At 41.0% G+C, this 21110-nt stretch overlaps 1 protein-coding gene across 5 annotated transcripts in view; it reads right to left on the minus strand.

The window, feature by feature from the left end:
• Positions 1–21110, minus strand: part of APP (amyloid beta precursor protein) — a 238368-nt gene that overhangs the window by 114626 nt on the left and 102632 nt on the right. For all 5 annotated transcript variants that reach the window (XM_049835163.1, XM_049835161.1, XM_049835159.1 and 2 more), the window contains exons 4-5: positions 9301–9413; positions 7629–7822 (exon numbers count right to left, since the gene is read on the minus strand). In XM_049835163.1, coding sequence (XP_049691120.1) covers positions 7629–7822; positions 9301–9413 — 307 coding nt within the window. The remainder of the gene's footprint in view (positions 1–7628; positions 7823–9300; positions 9414–21110) is intronic.

Consider the following 21110-nt stretch of genomic DNA (forward strand, 5'->3'; position numbering starts at 1 on the left):
TCCAATTAAGCCTAAGAGTTTTGACTCAGTGCCACAAGACATTAACAGTAAGAATAATGGAAGAGAGAAGGAGAAAAGGGAGGGAAGAATGGTCAAGAAACACAATGTCACTACAGACTAGATACAAGCATGAGAAAACTGGTAGAAGTTCAAGTATTTAAGTAGTAAGAGCCTCAGAAAGATCTGGCCCCTCCATGATTCCTTCATCAACAATGCTCCATATCCAGACAGCATTTGGGGCCTGACTTCTCCTCAGCCGTGCAGCACTTCCCCACTGCATGGGGACACTGACACCCCAGGGTCCACATGGCCACAGCAGGGGCTTAGTCCAGCCGACAGAAGCCAGCCTCCCTGCAGGTATACTTAAATGAAGGACACCCAGCTGCTGACACCAACACAAATGTATGGTTGAAAGCCTGTCCATTAAGGCTTTCTGGGGATGCAACACAGAAACCTATCTTTGAAATGGGAGGAGGCAATACATATAACCACCACCACCTTAATCCTCCTAGTCTTGCCAAGTTCCTTCTCCATGTTCAAGCTGTGTTTGTTTCTTCCAGCTGTAGTTCAAATGCCAGAGAGACTAAAGTACCCATCAGAGCAATAGATAAGGAAGATTAGAGCATTTTGATTGCTTTTTTCTTAATCTCCCTGGTCAATTAATATGCAATGGCCAGAAATACGCCTGGCTATTTTTTCATGCTGTATTTCTGTGCTGGTTTTGGCTGGGATAGAGTTAATTTTCTTCACAGTAGCTAGTATGGGGCTACGTTTGGGATTTGTGCTAGAAAGACTGTTGATAATTCGGGGATGTTTTAGCTATTGCTGAGCAGTGCTTACACAGAGCCAAAGCCTTTTCTGCTTCTCACCCCACCCCACCCCACCAGGGAGGAGGCTGGGGGTGCACAAGAAGTTGGGAGGGGACACAGCTGGGACGGCTCACCCCAACTGACCAAAGGGATATCCCAGACCATACAATGTCATGCTCAGTATACAGAGGTGGGAGAAGGAGGAGGAAGGGGGGGTACACTGGTAGTGATGGTGTTTTGTCTTCCCAAGTAACTACATGTGATGGAGCCCTGCTTTCCTGGAGATGCCTGAACACCTGCCTGCCGACGGGAAGCAGTGAATGAATTCCTTGGTTTGCTTTGCTTGTGTGCGTGGCTTTTGCTTTGCTTATTAAACTGTCTTTGTCTCAGCCCACTAGTTTTCTCACTTCTACCCTTCTGATTCTCTCCCCCATCCCACTGTGAGGGAGGTGAGTGAGCAGCTGTGTAGTGCTTAGTTGCTGGCTGGGGTTAAACCACGACAATTTCCAAATACATTTTCTGGTGGTGGATAAAGAGATGAGCAGGGGAAAAAGAAGGGTGAGATGAACACACGGAGATGTAAAGGGGAGAAAGGGGCAAGAAGATTTTGTGTTTTGGACAGTCTGTGTCAATGAACACCATGAGCATAGAGAACACTAAAGAACAGCCACGGCGTTTGTAGCATTTATCTGCTTTCACCTGCATTCACAATTAAAACATCAACAGCTTCCCAACCCTTGCCTGCATTAAATCTCCCACTGCTCTGGCACGCAGAGACCCAGACAAAGGGAATTAAGCAGCAGCTAGTCAAAGCCACACTTGCAAAAGGAAAATTTCCCAAGTATAGAAATGACTAAGCCCCATTAAATTTGACTCTTAAAATTCTTTTCCTGACTCTTGTATACTACTAAATTTACTTGCTTATGTGTCACTATTTAGACTTTGGCGTTTTTCATAAACACATGCCACAGGCAGACATCCCAATTGCATGTCTGCCTACTTTGTGTCAAGGCAGTCATGACATACCACGAGGACCCAGTGTGTTGTTATATCAGGTCAGGGCACTATACGACCATGGCCAATTTAAACACACCTTGTGACAGCCTGATTTAATGACAGCACTCTGGGGAATTCCAATTGTAACTAATTTGATGTTGAGGTTAACTCGCAGACATTTCTGAAGGGAAGACGCTAAGTAAAACATGTGTTGAGATCTTTGTACCACTTAAGTCATAGATAAAGACATAAAAAGAGCTGGAAAGTGAAAGAAATTAAATGTACGCTTCCTCCATGTCAAGTGAGGATCTCTAACACATTACTCAGCAAAGCAATTCTGTCAGGCCTGACTCCTCTTCCCCAAACACTAGAAAAAGACTGATAATTCAAAACATAGGGGCTCACCTGGAAACAATTCAGCATAACAGGCACATATACAATGCTGCTTTCACCATTAGAAAAAATTGACAAGTTTTAAGAGCCTTTCAGGATTTCTTGGACTGGAGTTGGAGGAGGCAATTAAGGAAAAGGTCAGGTTTTCCACTTACCATTGTCAAAAAAACCCCTCTTTATGGAGTCAAAAAGGATACAGTACTTCAACTATTTTTTTGCAGCATCTGGGAGATGAGCACTCATCCTTAAGCTCAGTGTGGTACAGGGTTGCAAAACCAGAGAACAACATGATTACCATGCTATATAGCACAAATTTATTTTAGTTTTACTTCACAGATGCCTAATTATCAGCACAAAGTGGACTGTGCCCTTTTGGGTTATCTATTGTAGTAAAAAACCTACTGTATTAACTATCTTAATGGCAAGTATAAACAAACCACAAAACTTTGCTTGGCAGAAGTTTATGAGAAACTGTAAACCAAACCCATATAAAATACACTATTCCCTACAATGCGACATTTACAACACTACCCAATCATTACATCAGCTTGAACATACGTTTTATCCACCAAACAGACAAAATTAATTTGGCCTAACCTGCTGAGGGAAACAATGAGAAATTAGATCTCCTATCTTGGACCTTGAAAATATATTCAGATTGTCTAGAAAAATGAGACTTGGCTGAAGTTAAGGCACTATCTTCTGCTCCTGATCCATGGGACTTAAAGAAAAGCTTTCTATATAACCTTCAACAATGAGACTTATTGTGCCTCAGTTTTCCTGCTGTGAAAGAAGGAAAATGACAGCAGCGTGTTTCCCTGGTGGCAAGGAAAGCCTGGGAGGTCTCATGCACAGTGACAGGAAGATGAGGAGAAGCAAGTATGAGACAGAGAAAACCTGGAAGTTTCCAGCTTGGCCATCACTCCTAAAGATGTTCAACCTTGGACATCAAGGACACCAAAGCTTCCAGCAAGTGCCCAGGTACAGGCAGGAGGGCCACGAGGCTGTGCTGAGTCTCAAGTGCAGCCAGAGGTTGCAGGTCACTTGATTGAGTTGTAGCTATGCAGGGAGAGCTCTGCAGCTGTAATGAAAGCCAGCACCTGCACCTGGCTGTCCCTCAGGCAGTCTTCAAGGTAAATTTTAACAGCAAGGAATGCCACTGCTGAAAAATGCTCATGACCTCTTAGTCAGAGTTATATGCTATTTCAGGACGAGCATGACATCATGCAATTTCAAAAGCATGGGCAGATCCTGCCTCTTGGCCTCACGAACAAAAAGGGGGTATATCACACTCGTCACCAAAATACACCCTGCTGCCTTTCCCCAAGTACTGCCAACAAGCCACACCATGAGGCAAGCCACATGCTTTTACGCCCAGATCCAGGTGGTTCTCAGACACTGGGTAAGAAGACCATCCATCTGTGATGGCACCACAGCCTAAGCTGCCTCCATGTGCCCTCTGATGGCAGGGATACAAATGTGCTGCTAAGCTTTGCTTCCTCCTGTGCAGAAGAAAACACCCACGACAAAACAAAAAAGAAAATGAAGTGCTCCAGAGACAACCGTCGGGGGTAAAAACAAAAGACAGTCTGAAAAAGGGCGTTTACAAAATGAATGGCTGGAATGTGGCTTCCTCTAAATATTCAGAATCATAAATGCAAATATTTTAAAATTAAGACCTGAACAGTTTGAGACAAAGTTACTTCAAAATACATCACCTACATTTGTTGGATTCTGCTCTGTCATGACAGATGTTTTGAGAAATGAGGATATAATCATTTGCTTTTCAGGTTGGGACCTCTACCTCGAACATGTCACCTTCACTTTGACTTGGGCATCTTAAAGAAGCCACAGCCCTTCTGAAGGCTCACGGGCCAAGCCACATGGCAGTCACCATGCCACCACCCACTTACTGGGGTTTGTGCCCAACATTTTCCAGTGTCATTTTACAGAGATGGGAGCGTGAAGCAGCCAGCCTGGAGGTTTCCCTCCCCAAGAGAGGTATCGGGCACAGGCAGGGCAACACAAACCGACAGCTATGAAGCAGAAGGCTCCACAGCCAGACGTGAGAAACGCAGAACATGAAATGCTGCAGCTGGGGTTGTTTACAGCAGACTGGTTTCTGCTTTGGTGTGAGGAATGGGTTATGTTCTAGCTGAACCAGTTGGCAATTCTAAATGCTGAAGATACTGAGATATGCATGGCAAAAGCATCTAAAAGGCCTTAACTATACAACAGAACCAAACACAGATCTTAATGGAAAAAAAACACCAGAAGAGCAATTACTGCAGCACTCATGGTATTGGCAACTAATTTTAGCCAGAAATCATGACTTCTGGGTAGAAATGGGTAAAAAATGTTGACCCAGTAACCGCTGCAAAAAGAATCCTGTGGAATTCCTGCCACAAACCCACGGCAGAGTAATGGCACGAAATCCTTCTCCTAAAGGACTGGCTCCTGTCTTCTGATTTTCATATCTTTGCATGAACAAAGTACTTGTAGCAGTGGCCACAGAAACGACTGGCAAAGCAAACACAAGAATTCCCCAGAATGACTGAGTGCCCCCCCCCCCCCCTTGAAACATACAGCATGTCTGTCATGATTTGGAGTGCACCCTGTGTGCGTTAAAAGCTGTCAACTGAGGACACCAACAACTTGGGCTCAGTTGATCTGACCCAAGTAAAAGCCATCACAATTCCTGAGTGAGGAAAATACTTCAACTGATACTTTGCCCAACTGATGTGCTAATAGCATACCCCTTCCCTGCCCAGAGGGGGGCTCCATAAAGAGCACAGACCTCCTCTGACAGCCAGCGTTGTGTCACAGCTGCTGAGCAGCGGGGTCGGCATTACTCGGTGCACGAGCTACCAGCCCCTTCTCTTCCCTTCACGCAGTGTCATGCCAAGGATGTACTTACACACCAAAGGATTTTAAACTCTTTGGAAAGCTTCAAGACCAAGCAAACATTGTCAGTGTGAGATCACCCATGTAAGGTGAAACGAAGTAGACTTAAGTAAGCACTTCAAACAGAGGTGCTTTAATAGCAGAGAATATTGGGAATTTAGCATTAGGAAAGTGTCCCCCTACTTTTCACTTCCTTCCTCCCTCACAATCAGCTTAGGACTAAGGCACACATATATATATATATATATTTATATACACACAAACATATGCTCATATATGTATGAATATCACACACACACAAAATTTGAACTACCACCTACTGCTGCATGAGAAATAAGTAATTATTTTTTTTATGACTAAATTTTAAGAGTATTTCTAGTTCCAGTGCACACAGTTTAAATACAGCTGGGAAGCTGAAGAGGCAGCAAGAAATATGAGTGAGTCAGTGTAAAAGAACAACAAATCGCTTGGCTCTTCGTCTGCAGTTGAAGTACAAGTGCCATAAAAGGAGCCTTTCAATTTCCTTTTGCATGCACTTCGGGGGGGGGGGGGGGGGGGGGGGGGGGGAGATAATCAGTATTTGCTTGGAACTTCAGAAATGGATTGAAATGCAATTACAGCTCCTATTCCTAAAGGATACAAAATTTATGAAGTTATTCTTGAACTCATCTCTCCAGATATTAAACTGCTTTATGAGGAACAAAATGGACTAGAATAGTAAATTAAATGTTCAGTGACAAACATGAAAAAGACAGAAATAAAAGGGATATCTTACAAATAAAACTACTCTATATACACCCCTGTGAGCTCTTTTATTTAAAATATGTAGGAATCTTTGATTAGATATATGAAGGAAAAGTTTTATATCCATGTACTTTATATATAGGGATATGTAATAAATCTATATAGATAAGACAGGTAATAGGTATATAAGATAGATCTAGGTATCTATCATGTGTGTATATATATGTATGATGAAAAAAAGCAACTTTGTCTCAATTACAACAAGGTCTGCACTCATTTCTTATTCTAAGAGAACACATTCCAATCAAAATCTAAATGAAACATACAGAAGTGACACAGCAACAGTCCAAAGGCTGGTTTACAAATCCCACTGAAAGGGTTATAAATTGTGATGCTTTGACAGCAGTTGAAAGTACAAGTCAGAAAAAAGCCTGAAGGTGTCAAGGTGGAAGATGAAATGTTGCTTGATGCAAGATTCTCGCATCAAACAGCCCTGACCATTCAGTCCCATTTACGAGAGAAAACTGGAAATTACAATGGGGAAATATTTATTTTAAATAAACTTATTCCATTACTCACAACAAACTCTTCCTCGCAACACTGACTAAAGCTTTGTCAGGAAAGACTTAGATGCTCACCATGACACAATTTCTAATTTTTCATTGTCTTAATGCCTTCTCTTTGCACCAAATTATGGCAATTCAATCTCTGTCCTTCATCTCTACTCTGTTCCTGAACTTGTTTCCATCTGGATTATTAAAAACCCCAAACTTAACACAATTCAGAACTATTAACTTTCCTCATTATTCACTTCATTCAGTCACCATTTATTTTCAGGGTTCTGCTTGAAACCACGTGTAACCTGCCCGAGTTTTGGATTTTGCATATTATTCATAAAAGATGCAGTATCATCACCTAAGAAATGGAAACACTATTAGCACAGTATGAAGTGATAGAAATCTAGGGAGCAGAAACAGAATTTGAATGGAGATCTTAGTTATGAAGAAAGCTATCTTAGAGAGCTGTTTGAATTCAGTTGCAAGGACATAACATTGTACTCTGTTCTCACTCTGCTGTCTAACATGCTCAGGAGAGAGATATGAAAAGGCTTTGACAGCACCGGACTACTCAGTTACAACACAGTCATAACCCATATTTGGCTCAAAACTAGCCTACATGCACAGTGGATGTTAAAGGGTAAAGACAAGCATGGTATTTTCCCATCCACTGCTGTCTTTCAAAGGAAACCTCCATACTCCAATTTAACAGCAGCGTAGTAATGAACCTGTCAAAGGCTAGATGTTAAAACAGATTTTCTTTTAGATCACATTTAGAAAGTAATTGTCAGCAGAAAAACATTCTTACAGTAATAATGGTACAGAGCTAATGCCTACTACAAATGAAGACTTTTCAAAACCTCCAACAGTTATGTTAGCTGAGTATCTGCTACAGTACCCCAGACTGCACATGAAGCATCTTAAGAGCACAGTATTTATCATTTAGCTGTCAAAAAGTATGCATTTAAGCATTTTTTGTAATAAGTATGGCAATACTTCTCATTGAAGAAAAGATGAAGGCATCAAAAGCACAATAACTATATTAACAATAAGCTTTTCTGTAGCAAGTTAAAAATAAATGAGTAGAACACTGATGTTTTTAACCATTATAGCTGCAAGTTCATTTTTAAGGAGCAGTGACTCTTCCACACTAAGGTTTTTTATACAGAGTTTGGGTATCTTTAGTAATATGATAACAAGTTAAAGGGTAGAAAGTCACTCTTACCTTCCATCTGCATAGTCTGCATCTGCACCTCCCCACCAGACATCTGAATCATCATCTTCGGCATCAGCTGAATCAAGATTGTCGCTTTCCTCCGCTAATGGACAACAAACAAACTCCACACCACGAAACTTGTCGATTCCACAGGGCAGCAACATGCCATAGTCATGCAGGTTCATACTCTTCTCACTACAGGACTACAGAAAATAGAAAGAAAACAGCAACAGTATTGTCATGAAGAAAGCTAGAAAAAAATGTTACGGACCTCAAGAAAACATAAGGGGATGTATGCTGCCTTAGGAGGTTGAAGCTGGTGAAATGCATGATCCCTGAATTTTGAAAGATGATTTAGAGTGGTCATGCATGCATTCACTACCTGCACTGTAGGTAGCTCCCTACCTGTGTCCACATGACCATTGTAAGCAACAAGCTCTCCCTTCCCCTGCCCTTTAGACTTTCCCAGTACAGAAAGACTTGCCTCCTCCCATATATGTGATGACTCCATATCCTCTTGCCTAAAATCCTCACAGGCTCTGCCTCATAAACAGGAAACTTTAAGGCAGAACAATAATTTGATGTATTAATCCTGATCCTGATGTATTAATGCTATTAAAGAGTTCATTGCAAGATAGATTAACATTTAAAATACCTGTTATACTGGAAACATGCTGCATCTGGTCTGACACCTCTACCAGTACAGTACCTTCTAGCCTTGTTTGGAAAACAGTCAGCTGTGCATAGTTATACCTTAAAGATATAGTGATGTAGGACAGGTGAAAAAAGGAAAATAGTTCAATGGTGCACAGTGATGATGTTGTTCTAGGCTACGCCACTCCAAGTTTGCAAATGCTTAAAATGGACTAGAATTTGCCTCCATGAAGATTGGTGCCTTAAACACTTCATTTGAGGGGCAACAGTATGATTCAAGCACGAACTGAAAATCTGAAAAGCTGCTGAGCACATTTCAATTTTGATCTCCAGAAGGTGGGATAACATACAAACTACGAGGTTCCAAACAAAGTATCAGCCAGAAATCTTCTTGAAGCTCATCTCAGTTTTTATCCCTGCAACCTCTCTACATAAGGACATAAACGTCTAAAATGCATTAGCAATTACAACATTAGGTTTATTTCTGTTTTCAGTAAAGCACTGGTAAATTGTAAAAACTCTGTACTTGAATGCAAAATGTCTTTGGCTAGTCCTATGTCTTATGAGCTCTCCTACCCATTTATGCTGAATTTCACACGCTGCATTCTTTGAGGCCTGTTTGATCTCTGTGAAGCAGCTAGCATGCCAATATCCATACTGAGGACGATGATAAAGGCAAAGCCTAGGCATTAGTGATCAATGTTTAGTTCCAGAGCAGCACTAACAGGGGAAGCAGGAGGAGGCAGAAAACATGGTGGGTGTGTGAGTGGATGTGAGAAAAAAAAACAGTGCTATGAAACAGGGTCAATGTTCAAAGGTCAACATTATCCAGTAGTGGACTCTGATGTGCTCAGCAGAGTGGCTTCCATTTCGTACCTTACAAAGCAGAACAAAAAGCCATTAACTCAAACGTTCAATAAGTACTGCTTTTTGTTTTCCAAGTCACTGCTATATTTAAACTCACCCTCAGAAGAGTGATACGGCTCTAAAGAAGGAAGGCAGGAAATTTTAAGACAGATGAATATACCTCTTTAGCAACAGTATGCCAGTGCAGGTGAGTTTCACACACATCCATCCTTTCCTGGTGAAGGAACTTGCACTTGTCTGGTACCAGAAGGGCATCACTCACAAACTCGCCCACTGAAAGCAAACAAAACAAAACAAAACAAAGTTAATTTTGCTTCCAGTATCTCATCCTGTTAAACCTTTAGCTAGGCATAGGGCAGCTTTCATGAATGAGTAGCGTGGTCTGTTTGCAGAGAATGGAACAGTTTCTAAATGGTGCTTTCATTATCATGTTCAAACTTTCCATTTGAAAGTAGCTCCTGTCTTTGATCTCAGAGATGTATTAGATTATAAAAATTTTAAGTGTAATATGCTAACTTCCACATACCTAGCATGAAACTTGCAGGACCTATCAAAGACATGTGTGGTGCAACATGAAGTTAGGAGTTGGTGGATCCAGCTCCTGGAAAGGGAGTGCAGGGTCAGGGAGGGACAATCACATTTTGCATCTGAGTAGCAGTAGGGAGAGGGTTAGAAGTGTTTTGAAAACTTAGTTTTTCCTCACAAAACAAATCTGACACCAACACATTGTTTCAAACAATTCAGGAGTATTTCTACTGAATTACAGCACTAACAGCAACTACAGTCCACTTAGTTATTTTTGTTGATGCAGTCTCTTTATTGCAACCTCATTTCACCAGTCAGACAAATTCAGGTTAGCCCAGAAGGCTGATGAGCAAGTGGAGCTCATCAGCCAGGGAACAAGATGATTCATGAATCACCTGAATATCTGGTCAGATTGAAGTGGGGAAAAAAAGCGCTTTACCAAGGACATAATTGACCAAAGAGATTGTGCTGTCTTCAGCAGCAAAACAAAAATGTACATGCTAATGAAATAAACAGTGGTCTCAGCTTCAGTAACTGATGAATAAGAAGAAACTCAGCTGATAAGTAACATGATTTATTAGACTAAAATCACTGTAATTCTGTACAATTCTGGCATTGCAATTAAATAGTCCCAAAACCCCTCAAAGATTTTTTTTAAAAGGAAAAATTACAGACTACTTTCGAGAAGTTGATATACTGAACAGACACTGGATTGTGAAAGCACATGACTCAGCTGGCATAAATCATCAGCTCCCTGAAGCACATTTGTCTGTAACCTCCAAAAAACTACAGCCTGTGTGAACGAACCAAGGTGTCCCAATGGCTGCATGGATGTAATAAGAGGCTAATTAATCAAAATGAGATTACTACAAGTTTACTGTTCCATAGAGGGTCATCTCAGGGAGCTGATGAAGTGGCCCTTGAGGCTTACAATTAAAAAGTCAGTTTTAAAAATAATCAACACCCAATGCACTGGGAGAAAGCAGAGTTCAGCAAATAGATGTAACAGAACTTTGCTAATCACCAAGATGTGTATTTCACATTAAATTACTTGCTATATTTCAGTTCTTTTGATCTGAAGCCTTTAAAAGCCAGTCAGTTCACTAGGAAAAAAAGGATTTTGTTACCTTTATCCTTCAGTGACATACTCTAATGCCTGCAAATCATTACAAGAAATGCCTTCTAGAGGTGCCCAAAATAAACCTGCAAAAGTAGAGTTGAAACACTTTCTGGTAACCGAAAATACAAAATCTGCAGCTTCTGTTAACAAAGTCTCTGCTCCCAGCGGTATCACACCCAAATCTTGCACTGAAATTTGAATAAATTTGCACCTTGTTTTCAGCTGTACTTGTCTTTCTGGGGACCATCCTGCCACATACCCAAAGAGACATAAGTAATTGGTAATTACTAATGCTTCAATTTAGTCAGGTACCTGAGCAAAAAAAAAATAATCCTGGAGTGCATTTTACTCTGGCAAACTAAATCTGATTTCAGAAGCTATGGACACAAGTGTGTGTGAGAGCTTGTGTCATCTATCTGACTTCTGAGACGCACAGACACGTGAGTCCACATACAAACACATGTGATAACCTCTGCATGAAGCTAATCCATTCACCCGAATACCCTGTAATATCATCAGAATATTGTGTCCACAAAGCTAGAAGGCAATTAATAGTATACCTCATTGCTGAAAAAAATAAGCCTACATTGTTTCAGCAAAAGTAATGAATACGGACATACCACCAAATTACAGTTACCAAATGTAAGACGGAAAGCTCTCTGTCCAAAGATGCGGGCAATGCAGCCTGGGCTGCAGAGTCATTAACAGTATGTATGAGTATGTAATTAAAATTTTTAAAAAAGTAATAATTTTTTGCATGTCTGATTATATCAACTAACTAAAGAAATACTAGACATTTGGATATAATTGGAAGTATGGTATTAGAATTGACTTTTATACACAAAATCTGCTTTATAAAATCAGATTCCTTGAAAATAAGGTACCAGCATCCTCACAGTAACCCAAATTCTCATTTCAAATGAGGATCCATTTTGCAACCAATTGCTGAACTTCACAGAAATAAACAATCCATTGGAACAAGCTCCCCTCTGATTCTCAGAAGGAAAGGAGGAGCTGGGGAAAAGGGTCATTGTTTAATGTAATGCTTCTTCATTATATAGAACTATAATAAATTATTTAGGGTTGTGAAAATCTGGGCAACAGCAATCACTTACAGCTTTGCCTGTGATTCCTACTGTCTTCAATTCAATTTTTTATTAGAAATAAAATTTAATTCTGCCCATTATTTACACACAGAGCTCACACCCTGGAAACTTTTTTCATTCATTTCATTATAATTATTACTGAAGTTTAAATGCAAAACTTTGAACTTTTGTTCTATTTTTGTGGTTGTTGTTTTAAATAAATGAATGTTCAAGTGGCAGTTTTATGAACTAAACTGAATTCACTTGACAACTGCAACATTTATTTAGCCCGGGCTAGTCTAACAGAAACACAAATCATCAGAAAGAAGCACTTCACTTTTGACTTGCACACAAGCTTCTATCACTTCAGTACATGTTTAACTTTCAATGCTGCTGAATCATAAGACTTTGGGGATTCTTTGCTTTTTTGAACAAGTAACCCAAAGACTATGCAGGGGAAACAAGGCACTTCTGAAGAGAGAGCAATCCTGTGCCTCCTAAGAGAGGGGGCCAATGTGCATGGCTCTAAACATAAGGAAAAAACTGTAATACTTTTTCTGTTTGCCAGTACAAGCCATGACTGAGGTAGTTGTGCATTAGTACATTTTTTCTGACAGATGGAGCATCCCAGCCCAGCACTGGTTGTAATTTCCACTGGCAGGTGCTGGGATTGCAACACACAATTCAACTCCAATATTACATTTTTCCAAAACAGCAACATACCGACTTGCACTGCACCAGGCTGTCCCCAACACCCTGCCTGCGAGGCTCAAGTTGGATGAGTGTTTTCCAGGTAGCAGCACTGCCTTAAAAGCCTCCCTAGCCCCGTGCCATCCCCTTGTCCTTACCAGCACCCTACCCTTGCTCCTCCACTGCCCACCCGGCTGCCAGTAAGCCATGGCTGAACCACGACCACGCCACAGGACAGAACGGCTTGCAAATTTTGTACCAAATCCACACCACGAAGGGCTGGTATTATTACCCCCGCCAGCACCACCTCTGTCAGGCTCGTATTTATCACTTTTTCCTGTACTCTTCTGCCTTCTTCAGTGTCTCTTGTATTTTGATTACAGCTGTACATCTGTGCTTTGTTGAGGTACTCTAATAATAAACCACAATGGCACAATTTGTCTTTTGGTGAGCTCATAAATCACTAAACTCCCTCAAGTGATCCAACATGCAAGTGTAACAGCTACTTCGTTTTCCAGTAGCTGCTTACCCACTCTTGCAGGGAAAGGCTGAACAAAACCAGATACCTCTGGCCTGTGGGTTTCTGACGCATCTGGAGAAAACAGCCCTGAAGGGGAATTCTGGGTAGAGATCATTTTACCACTTTAAAAAACCACCACCCTGTGCCTACCAGTCATTTAGCTGAAGGCTGACAATCTGCTGCTTGCCCTTTTGAAAAGTTGCTTGTTGCCAACTCAAACCTATGTCTTTTAACTGCACATCACTGAAACATGGATTGTGTCAACATAGTAAGTCACAGCTTAATTTCATTTTACAAATCTTTACAATTTTTTTCCCCTAGTGTCAGCAATTCCTTTCCTGATGCCCAATTCTCCATTACGTTTGTAGTAGACTTCTTCATATTGCCCCATGCTGATGTATCAAAATGGGGAAGCGGTTTGCATTTTTCAGACAGTTTTGCCAGAGGTTATAATGCCACATTTTACTATTAAATAATTTTACTTTGGTCAAGCATGCCCTATGCTCTGAAAAATGTTCTTGGAACTACAACAGATCTTTTTATGCTCTAAGACCAGAAGTTCTGGTTCAGAGATATCATTTTTCAACACAGCAAAGACTAAGAAGAGCATTAAGAATCAACCTCTAACAAAAGAATTAGGTTTATAGTGCAGGCAACTGTTCACACACTCTTTTAAATCTTCTCTAGGAAAAAAAAGGCTCATCAAGTGGGCACGCTTGTAAGAAGATGATTGCCCTATCTGTTTAACGGTAGGTATGCTATCAGGGCACAGTAATTCAAAATAAAAACACTATACCCTGTGTGAGACATGGTCCTGATCAGCAGATTTTTCCATCCGCTGCATAAACCAGATGGGATGTGAGGATCCATCTGACATTGCACAGAAAGAGAGCAAAGATAAAATGATAAAGGTAGTAAAACAAAATCCATGACAAAACCAAACACCTGCTAGCAGATGGTTAGGATCCTAACCAAAAAATAAGCATGTTCAAATTATGTTCAGAGGAGTACATTCAAACAAAGCCTGTGCTAAATTTTGCATGAGGAGGCAGCACACATGCTGAGGCTCTAGGACTCAAGGCTTCATTTTCCATGTTACTGATGAGAACAAGGGCCTTGGTAAAATGAATTTACAAGCTCAAGTGCTTGCACTGTACTTATTTGAGAACATTCAGAGAAATTTGTCTTTTCCCTGTGACTTCGCACAGATTATCCTGAGCCATCACAAGCTCCGCATAGTGCAGCAAGGAGCAGATCAACCCTGCATCTTTCCCCATCCTGCTGCCATGGGGCTTTGCTCTGCCCTGCTTTATATAAGTGTTTATGTGCGATGCTCTTATTTATAACGTTGTTAATTAAAGTTAGCTGCAATCTGCATCAGATTGCAGGCCAAACACACAGGCCTCAAGTGCAAAGAAACAACACTATTGAAAATACTTTTTCTTTTCTTCAAAAGTCCAGAAAAACAGAGAAGATGCAAAGCACCTAGATACTTCAAAAATGCATTTTTTCAATAAAATGATTCAGCAAGCACAATTATCTAGCGACATAGTGAACCAGTCATAGCGTACTTCACCATTTTAGACTTGGTATCTACAGATGAAAAGGGAGAGGCTGTGCCTGTCAAAACCTGAAGGAGGGTTTGCTGCCGTGCCCAGCCCCTGGGGATGGATGCCTGCCCTGGCTCACGGCATGGCTTTCCTCTGAACTTGGGCACAAAACATGTTAAGCCAGACTGTTAAAGATCTTCAGTCTAGTTTACAGTATTTTAACAGCCTACACTAAATGAGGGATTTGTAGATTTCTCCAATTTCAAATTTAATTTTAAATGGAAGTTAAAAAGAAGCAGTATTTAGGAACTACGTAAAAGCCCATGTAAAAGATAATTTCTACCTACACCGTTACCTATGAAGGACTACCAATATTAATACCAGTACCCAGTTGGGTATCAAATATCACCCTATTGTATCTCGTCCCCCAGTAAGGTACAGGCATTGAGAGCAGCATCAATCAACACCGAACCACTCACCCCCCGCCCCTGGCAGCTGCTAGCGGAGGGCAGGCTGCAGAGGAGCTTGCATGCAGGGACACCAGTGGGGAGGTGGAGAGCCTGGCGCTGCACCAAAACCCCGCTAGCCTTAAAAGATAGAAACCACCTCCCTCAACCCCATCCCAAATGCCAAAATGAGCGGCATCTCCCTGAACCCTAGCCAACAGAAAGGCAAGGTGGTGCTGATAAAACATGATGTCTGTGTCCCAGCGGCTTGGACCATCTGTAACAGGCTTAACTCCTGCCTGTAAAACTGCCCCCCAAAACAGCTCTGTGAGAAAACTGTCCCCACTACACCATGTTATCTGTACCTACGGCATGAATTTCAGTAAGAGTCCCACGGCACAGCAGATGGACAGCAACGGAGACCTGAATTTGAAGGGCAGAAGCAGAAGTAACAGCACGATATGCACAGCCACCTCTGGAGTGTGAGGTGGGAACAGCTGCAGCTTTTCTGTCTTCCAGAGGCTTGGCCAAAACCAACACTGACCCCATTAACACGTCTCTGTATTGACCATTTCATCCTCATAAAGTTTCGAGAAGTATTTTCCCTAATTATAGCTGGGGTTTTTTATTATTTTTTGAGCAAAGCCATCCACTATGTTTTAAGCATCTAAAACTAAGGCCAGTGGCTCTCCCAACAGACATTTTCATGGTATCAAAGCAAGTGCCTATTGCTTTAGTGTTTTTCTGCTTCAAAGAAATCCTTGAATGCTTCTGTATTCCTGCTTTCAACCAAACTTGAAAAGGTAAAGAGAATATACCCACTAAAAAGTGGTTTATTGTTCTTTTATTTAGCATACATAGCAACAAATACACCCTGATGTAACAACTCTCAAGTAAACCACCTTCACTATTCACAACATTTATCCATTTACTAGGCTACAAAAGGCAACAATTTGGGATGAGCAAAGCTATTCTATTAGATCAAAAACTGACCGGTAATTCTAGCTGTACTACACCTTAGTGCCTTGATACTCTTACAACAATTTTGAGAAATCACGACAATTAAGGTACTTTTCACAAACACTGTGATGGCACACAACATATGACCATACTTGGGACACACGATCAAGGTAAAAGAAAACCCACCGTAATAAACTCATTGATATCTAAATATCCACACATGCACCATAACAAGGATCTCCAGTCTTGATATATTCTGTGAGTCTTGGAAAGTTCAAATTCCTCACACAAAATTCTGGAGTGGGAAGGCCTAAAATCCTTTAAGTACAAGCCATCAAAGCTTGTACATTTGTCTGGATGAAAATAATGACGTACATACCAAGAAATATACCTGTAAGTAATTCATGGCGTTTATTATTTCTTCGTTTTCATAAGGTACCATACATAAAAAAGGGTTATTCTCAAACCTTCTTCCCTCCTTCCTCTGTAGCTCTTTGACCATAGACATAAATGGAATTTCTGCTCACTTTGCTACTTTTTTGCCTGACTGCATTTTCTGATAAAATTGTCTTACTTTCCAGACTGAATGCAGGCATCATTCAGATTTGATGCATTATGCCTATAATGGATACATCTGTTTGCATGCAAGAAGATTCAAATACACATCATCACACATTCTGGTATCTTTCTAGACAAAGCATATAAACATTCCTTAAAGTCTCCTTTTTTCCGCTTGTCTCCCCATCTTCAAGGAAAAATCTTGCTGGCTGTACAGTGAGATGCCTCCTGTCCCTTTCTTGCTCATTAATGCAATGTAACAGAACTGTGCTAGAGGCCATTATCCCAGCATCATGAGTCCCCATGTCACATGTTGGGATTCCTCCTCCTCCCCCATCTTCCTAAAAGGCCCAAGAAGTCAAAAACCACCATCCCAGAACTTGTTATTGATGTGGCCAGCAGCAAAGATCACCCCTAAAAGGCTATCTGAAGGGTTTCCCCTTCAGCTTGCTTTCTTTAGGTACCAACCACTCACGCTAGCCAACTTTTTCACCCTGTACCACCTGCATCAAAATGCTCCCTCTCAAACATGATTTACTGAGAAACAGGCCCAAAAGCAAGCTACAAAGTCCAGCTCAAGAAGTTGAGAAATTTCAGGAGCGAGTTACTCTCCCTTCCAATTCCTCAGTGCACTGGTTACATCTAGCAAAGCGTCTGCACAAACAAGAGAGTATTTGTTGCAGACAGAGCCCCCTCCCTTCCAATTACATAATCCTGCCTAATTTCTTGTAAACAGTGAGTTAGAAAACAGCAGGAATAATAAAGTCTAGAGATGTCACTCTGGACAGCTTGACTCCATCCTGCCTCAGTCAGAGAGCTCCTACATGATGCTGCCCAAGTAAAAATCTTTTCTCCTCCTCCCACACCATGCTTAATTGCTTACTGCTTCCTTCCCCTCTCTTCTCTCCAGCCCCAATAGACTTTTCAGATCCACTTTTCACTCCATCATCACAGCAGTCCTGTTTGATAAATCTGTTACAGGACATGGTCAGCTGCTCTAGGAGGGCTGGTGAAGCATTAGGGACTGAAGCCCAGCTGCTTACAGTTGAAAAAAGCTTATAAAGTGAAAGATGCCACCTGTGGGTGCTTGCCACAGGTCATTTGGTAGGGGTTTTCTGGTGGGTTTTGGAGCAGGGAGGGGTGTGGTTTTTGGGGCATTCAAGGACCCATCCTAAACTGACAGCAATATGTCTAGCTAAAACAGATCATCCAGAGTATTATAGAAAGAGAGAGCAATGAGAAGCTGGAAGGTGCTGGCAGCCAAGGCAAGTTAGAAAGGGCTGCTTGACTCTACATACAGCATACTGGTGGCAACTACTGGGTTCCTCAAGCAGGAGGAGAGAATAACCCAAGAATTTATTGTAAATTGCTTGATCTACAGAAAGCAGTTGGTAAAATTCACAGAAAGGAAAAATCTTGAAAAAAACCACTACTAGATAAACTCCCAAGGAACAGATCTGAAATATGAAAAGCTTTATGAGACCATTTTGTGAAGATTTAATCAGAATTTTGTCAAGATTCCCCAAGCAGAATCCTGAGACTATGAAAACTATTTGAAGTATCCTGAGCCACAACCAAGCTGGCAGAAAAATCAGGAGGGAAAGAGGACAGTGGTACCTTGAAAGATAACAGCACATCTACTCCACAAAAAAAGTACGTGCACTCGGGCTGTTTACACAGTACTGTCTGGAAGATGCAGTTATATGCCTGCCATTACGTGCTTGCTGCCATTCTGTTTGAAAAGCATCCTGTTCCTGTGTAGTTTTTTACTACAGCAGCTACAGTAAAAGATACACAGAAATGTTGCTCCTCAGAGAACTGACCACCTCAGTCCAGAAAGGAAGTGCAAGGAATAAGACACTAGAGTATCCTGACCTTCCGTGCCCATAAAAGTTGTCATGGAAAACAAAACCATAAATGTTTTCTTTATAAATATTTCTTCTTCAAAACAGTTGAATTCTTTTTCTTCCACACTGAAGTGTACACATCCCTGTCAAGTACTCAGAGTGAAATACAATATGTGGGGTGTAGGATTGCAAGGAATGGGAAACAAAAGGGCAAGAAAATAAAAGACCTTCTATTACCAGAATGGCACAGCAGAAAACACTCCAAGTATTTGGGAATGCTTTTTTTTTTACCCTCGTAAGATCCCCCTGCTCCCATCCCCCATTTTGTGACAGTGCTGTGTACAGAGCAATTCTCCATTGCCCAGTGGTTAAATCTATTGTGTATGAAGGCCTTTTGTTCTCCACATCCACTTCTTTTCGCAGTGCTTAGCTCATAAAAGCCATCATCAAGCATGTCCCAGGACCTCGAAGTCATTAACTGATCAAACTGGGTAAAGCATAAAGTATACCACCATGGACATCAAAAGGTATTTGAGGAACTGGCTGAAACAAAGGTTGTCTTCTCAAAGGGGCACTTTTTAAGAACCCCTTTACCAGACGTCAAAGAAACAACACTATCTGGACTCACTAACCATCAACAGAAGCAAACAAGAATGCTACCCAGGCTTCATTATACATACAGGTGCTGCACATGTTCTTGGTAAAGGACCACCTATCACCTCAAGAAAGGACCTATTTCATTCAGGACAGAAAAATGTCCTTGGTACGCAGCCGAAACAGTCTTTATACCAGAACCATTGGTCTAGTGTTGAGATATTGTTAATGCAAAAAAATAAGGGATGCTAAGAAAGAGCCTCAGGAGGGGAGAATTATTTTGCTGAAATATATTCATAATTTTCAGGTTCTTTTTTAATATAAAGTACATTTCGATTTTTTTGTGTGCATCTCAAAATATTAATTGCCTCCTGCCTTGTAGTCTTCTGACTTTTCTGAGATTCCCTCTATTCCTTGTACTTATGTGCTTAAGTCCTCTCCCAGTTATCCATCTCTTCATGACTGATGAACTCCTTCACAGTTCTGCTCATGTCACTGCCAGGTGGGACACTCAGTAGTAGAATATGGCATGAGTCAAGCACCAAACAAATACCAAAAAAGCCTGTCAAGGGAGAAATAGCTTGTGGAAAGTCAGCACAGGTTGCTCGCAAACCCTTGTCAAGTGCCCTTGGTTCCCATGGCAGGTGACAGAAACCAGCAGAGCTGCACTGAATACCACTTGGTCACATTTCCCATCAACTGGTCATCCAGCTTCTGCCACTGGCAGGGGAACTGCCTGCCTCTCCCATGCTCTGAATTCATGAGGAGAGCTGGAGACCTGTGTGCCAGGGTATGTATTTGGCAATCACAATATGGAAAGAAGAATAGTAAGGAAAAGTTGAGGAGGTGTGATCTCATTTTATGATACAGGATCAACACATACCCTTCCCCAGACAAAAGCACTTCTTAATTTACAGAAGCTTTTTAGTTTCAGTTGTGAGTTCTGGACCTCTTCAGGGCTATTTCTTTCACTGTAATGGAGTCCCCCCCCATCAACACCAGTGAGCACTAGTTAGACAACAAATAGAAATCCCCTTTGTTCAGTTTTAACTGTTTTCAAACTGTATGCTAAATAGTTTACCTAAAGTAGGAAAGTTGATAACCATTCCCAGGCTTATTCAAGGCAACATTCACTCTTCTCTGTACTCAGTAAGATTTTAATGAAGTTGGTTTTCCAAAAATGTCAAAAGAGAACAAAAGCTAGCAGCCTTTAAAAAAATAAAAACATTTCTAAGAACCTTTTCAGACATTATTAACAAAATTGCATACCATGATGATGATAATAATGATGACTGATACTGCAGGACCTATTTTAATGCTCTTCCTTATGTTTAAATATAAATACCAAATATAACTTAATGATATTTCGCAAAAGCAGATACATTCCATATCTTAAGGAATCCTATCTTTGTGAGCCTTATTCTTCCCCCAGCTGCCTTCAGGTTTTTACAAGCTACAATATGGCTGAATTTCAAAACAGATCATGCTTCATAAGTGCTACCAAATGCAGAAATTTTAACATTCCAGCTATTAACATCACATTCTGCTGCTGCCAAGATGCACAACAAGCTGCACATCGATTGTTACTGTTTCTGCTCTCACAGCAGGCAGCAGACATGTTTTGCAGCAAGGTCTGCAAGTGCAAATCTCCAAGTAGTTTAAAATTTCGTGCCACCTTTCTGGCTGAAGTAACAGTTAATGCACTTCATTACGTAAGATGTACTTGGAAAATGGGCTCTGAAATGGAAACAGCATTCAGTAAGAAGTAATTGGATTAATTTATACATTAATACCCTATGTATTCATATTATTGACTTGCTAAAGACATCAATCAAATGGTAAGATAGCACAAAGATAGGATGCTTGGAAACAATTCAGCACAACTGGGACCAGTAATCCCACTGTGCTTTGCATTATTCTATGATGAGATGTTTCTCATGAGCCATTCTGAGTAATTGGGGTAAAGCATCTGGCACAAGGAGTAAGGTTAGAGAAGGCCTCACTAGTCACAGATGTCTAGAGGGAGTAATGACCATAAGCCTATATATAGGTGGAAAGAATGAAAATGCTAGACA

The sequence above is a fragment of the Accipiter gentilis genome, chromosome 32, assembly GCF_929443795.1.
Source record: "Accipiter gentilis chromosome 32, bAccGen1.1, whole genome shotgun sequence".
NCBI lineage: Eukaryota > Metazoa > Chordata > Aves > Accipitriformes > Accipitridae > Astur > Astur gentilis.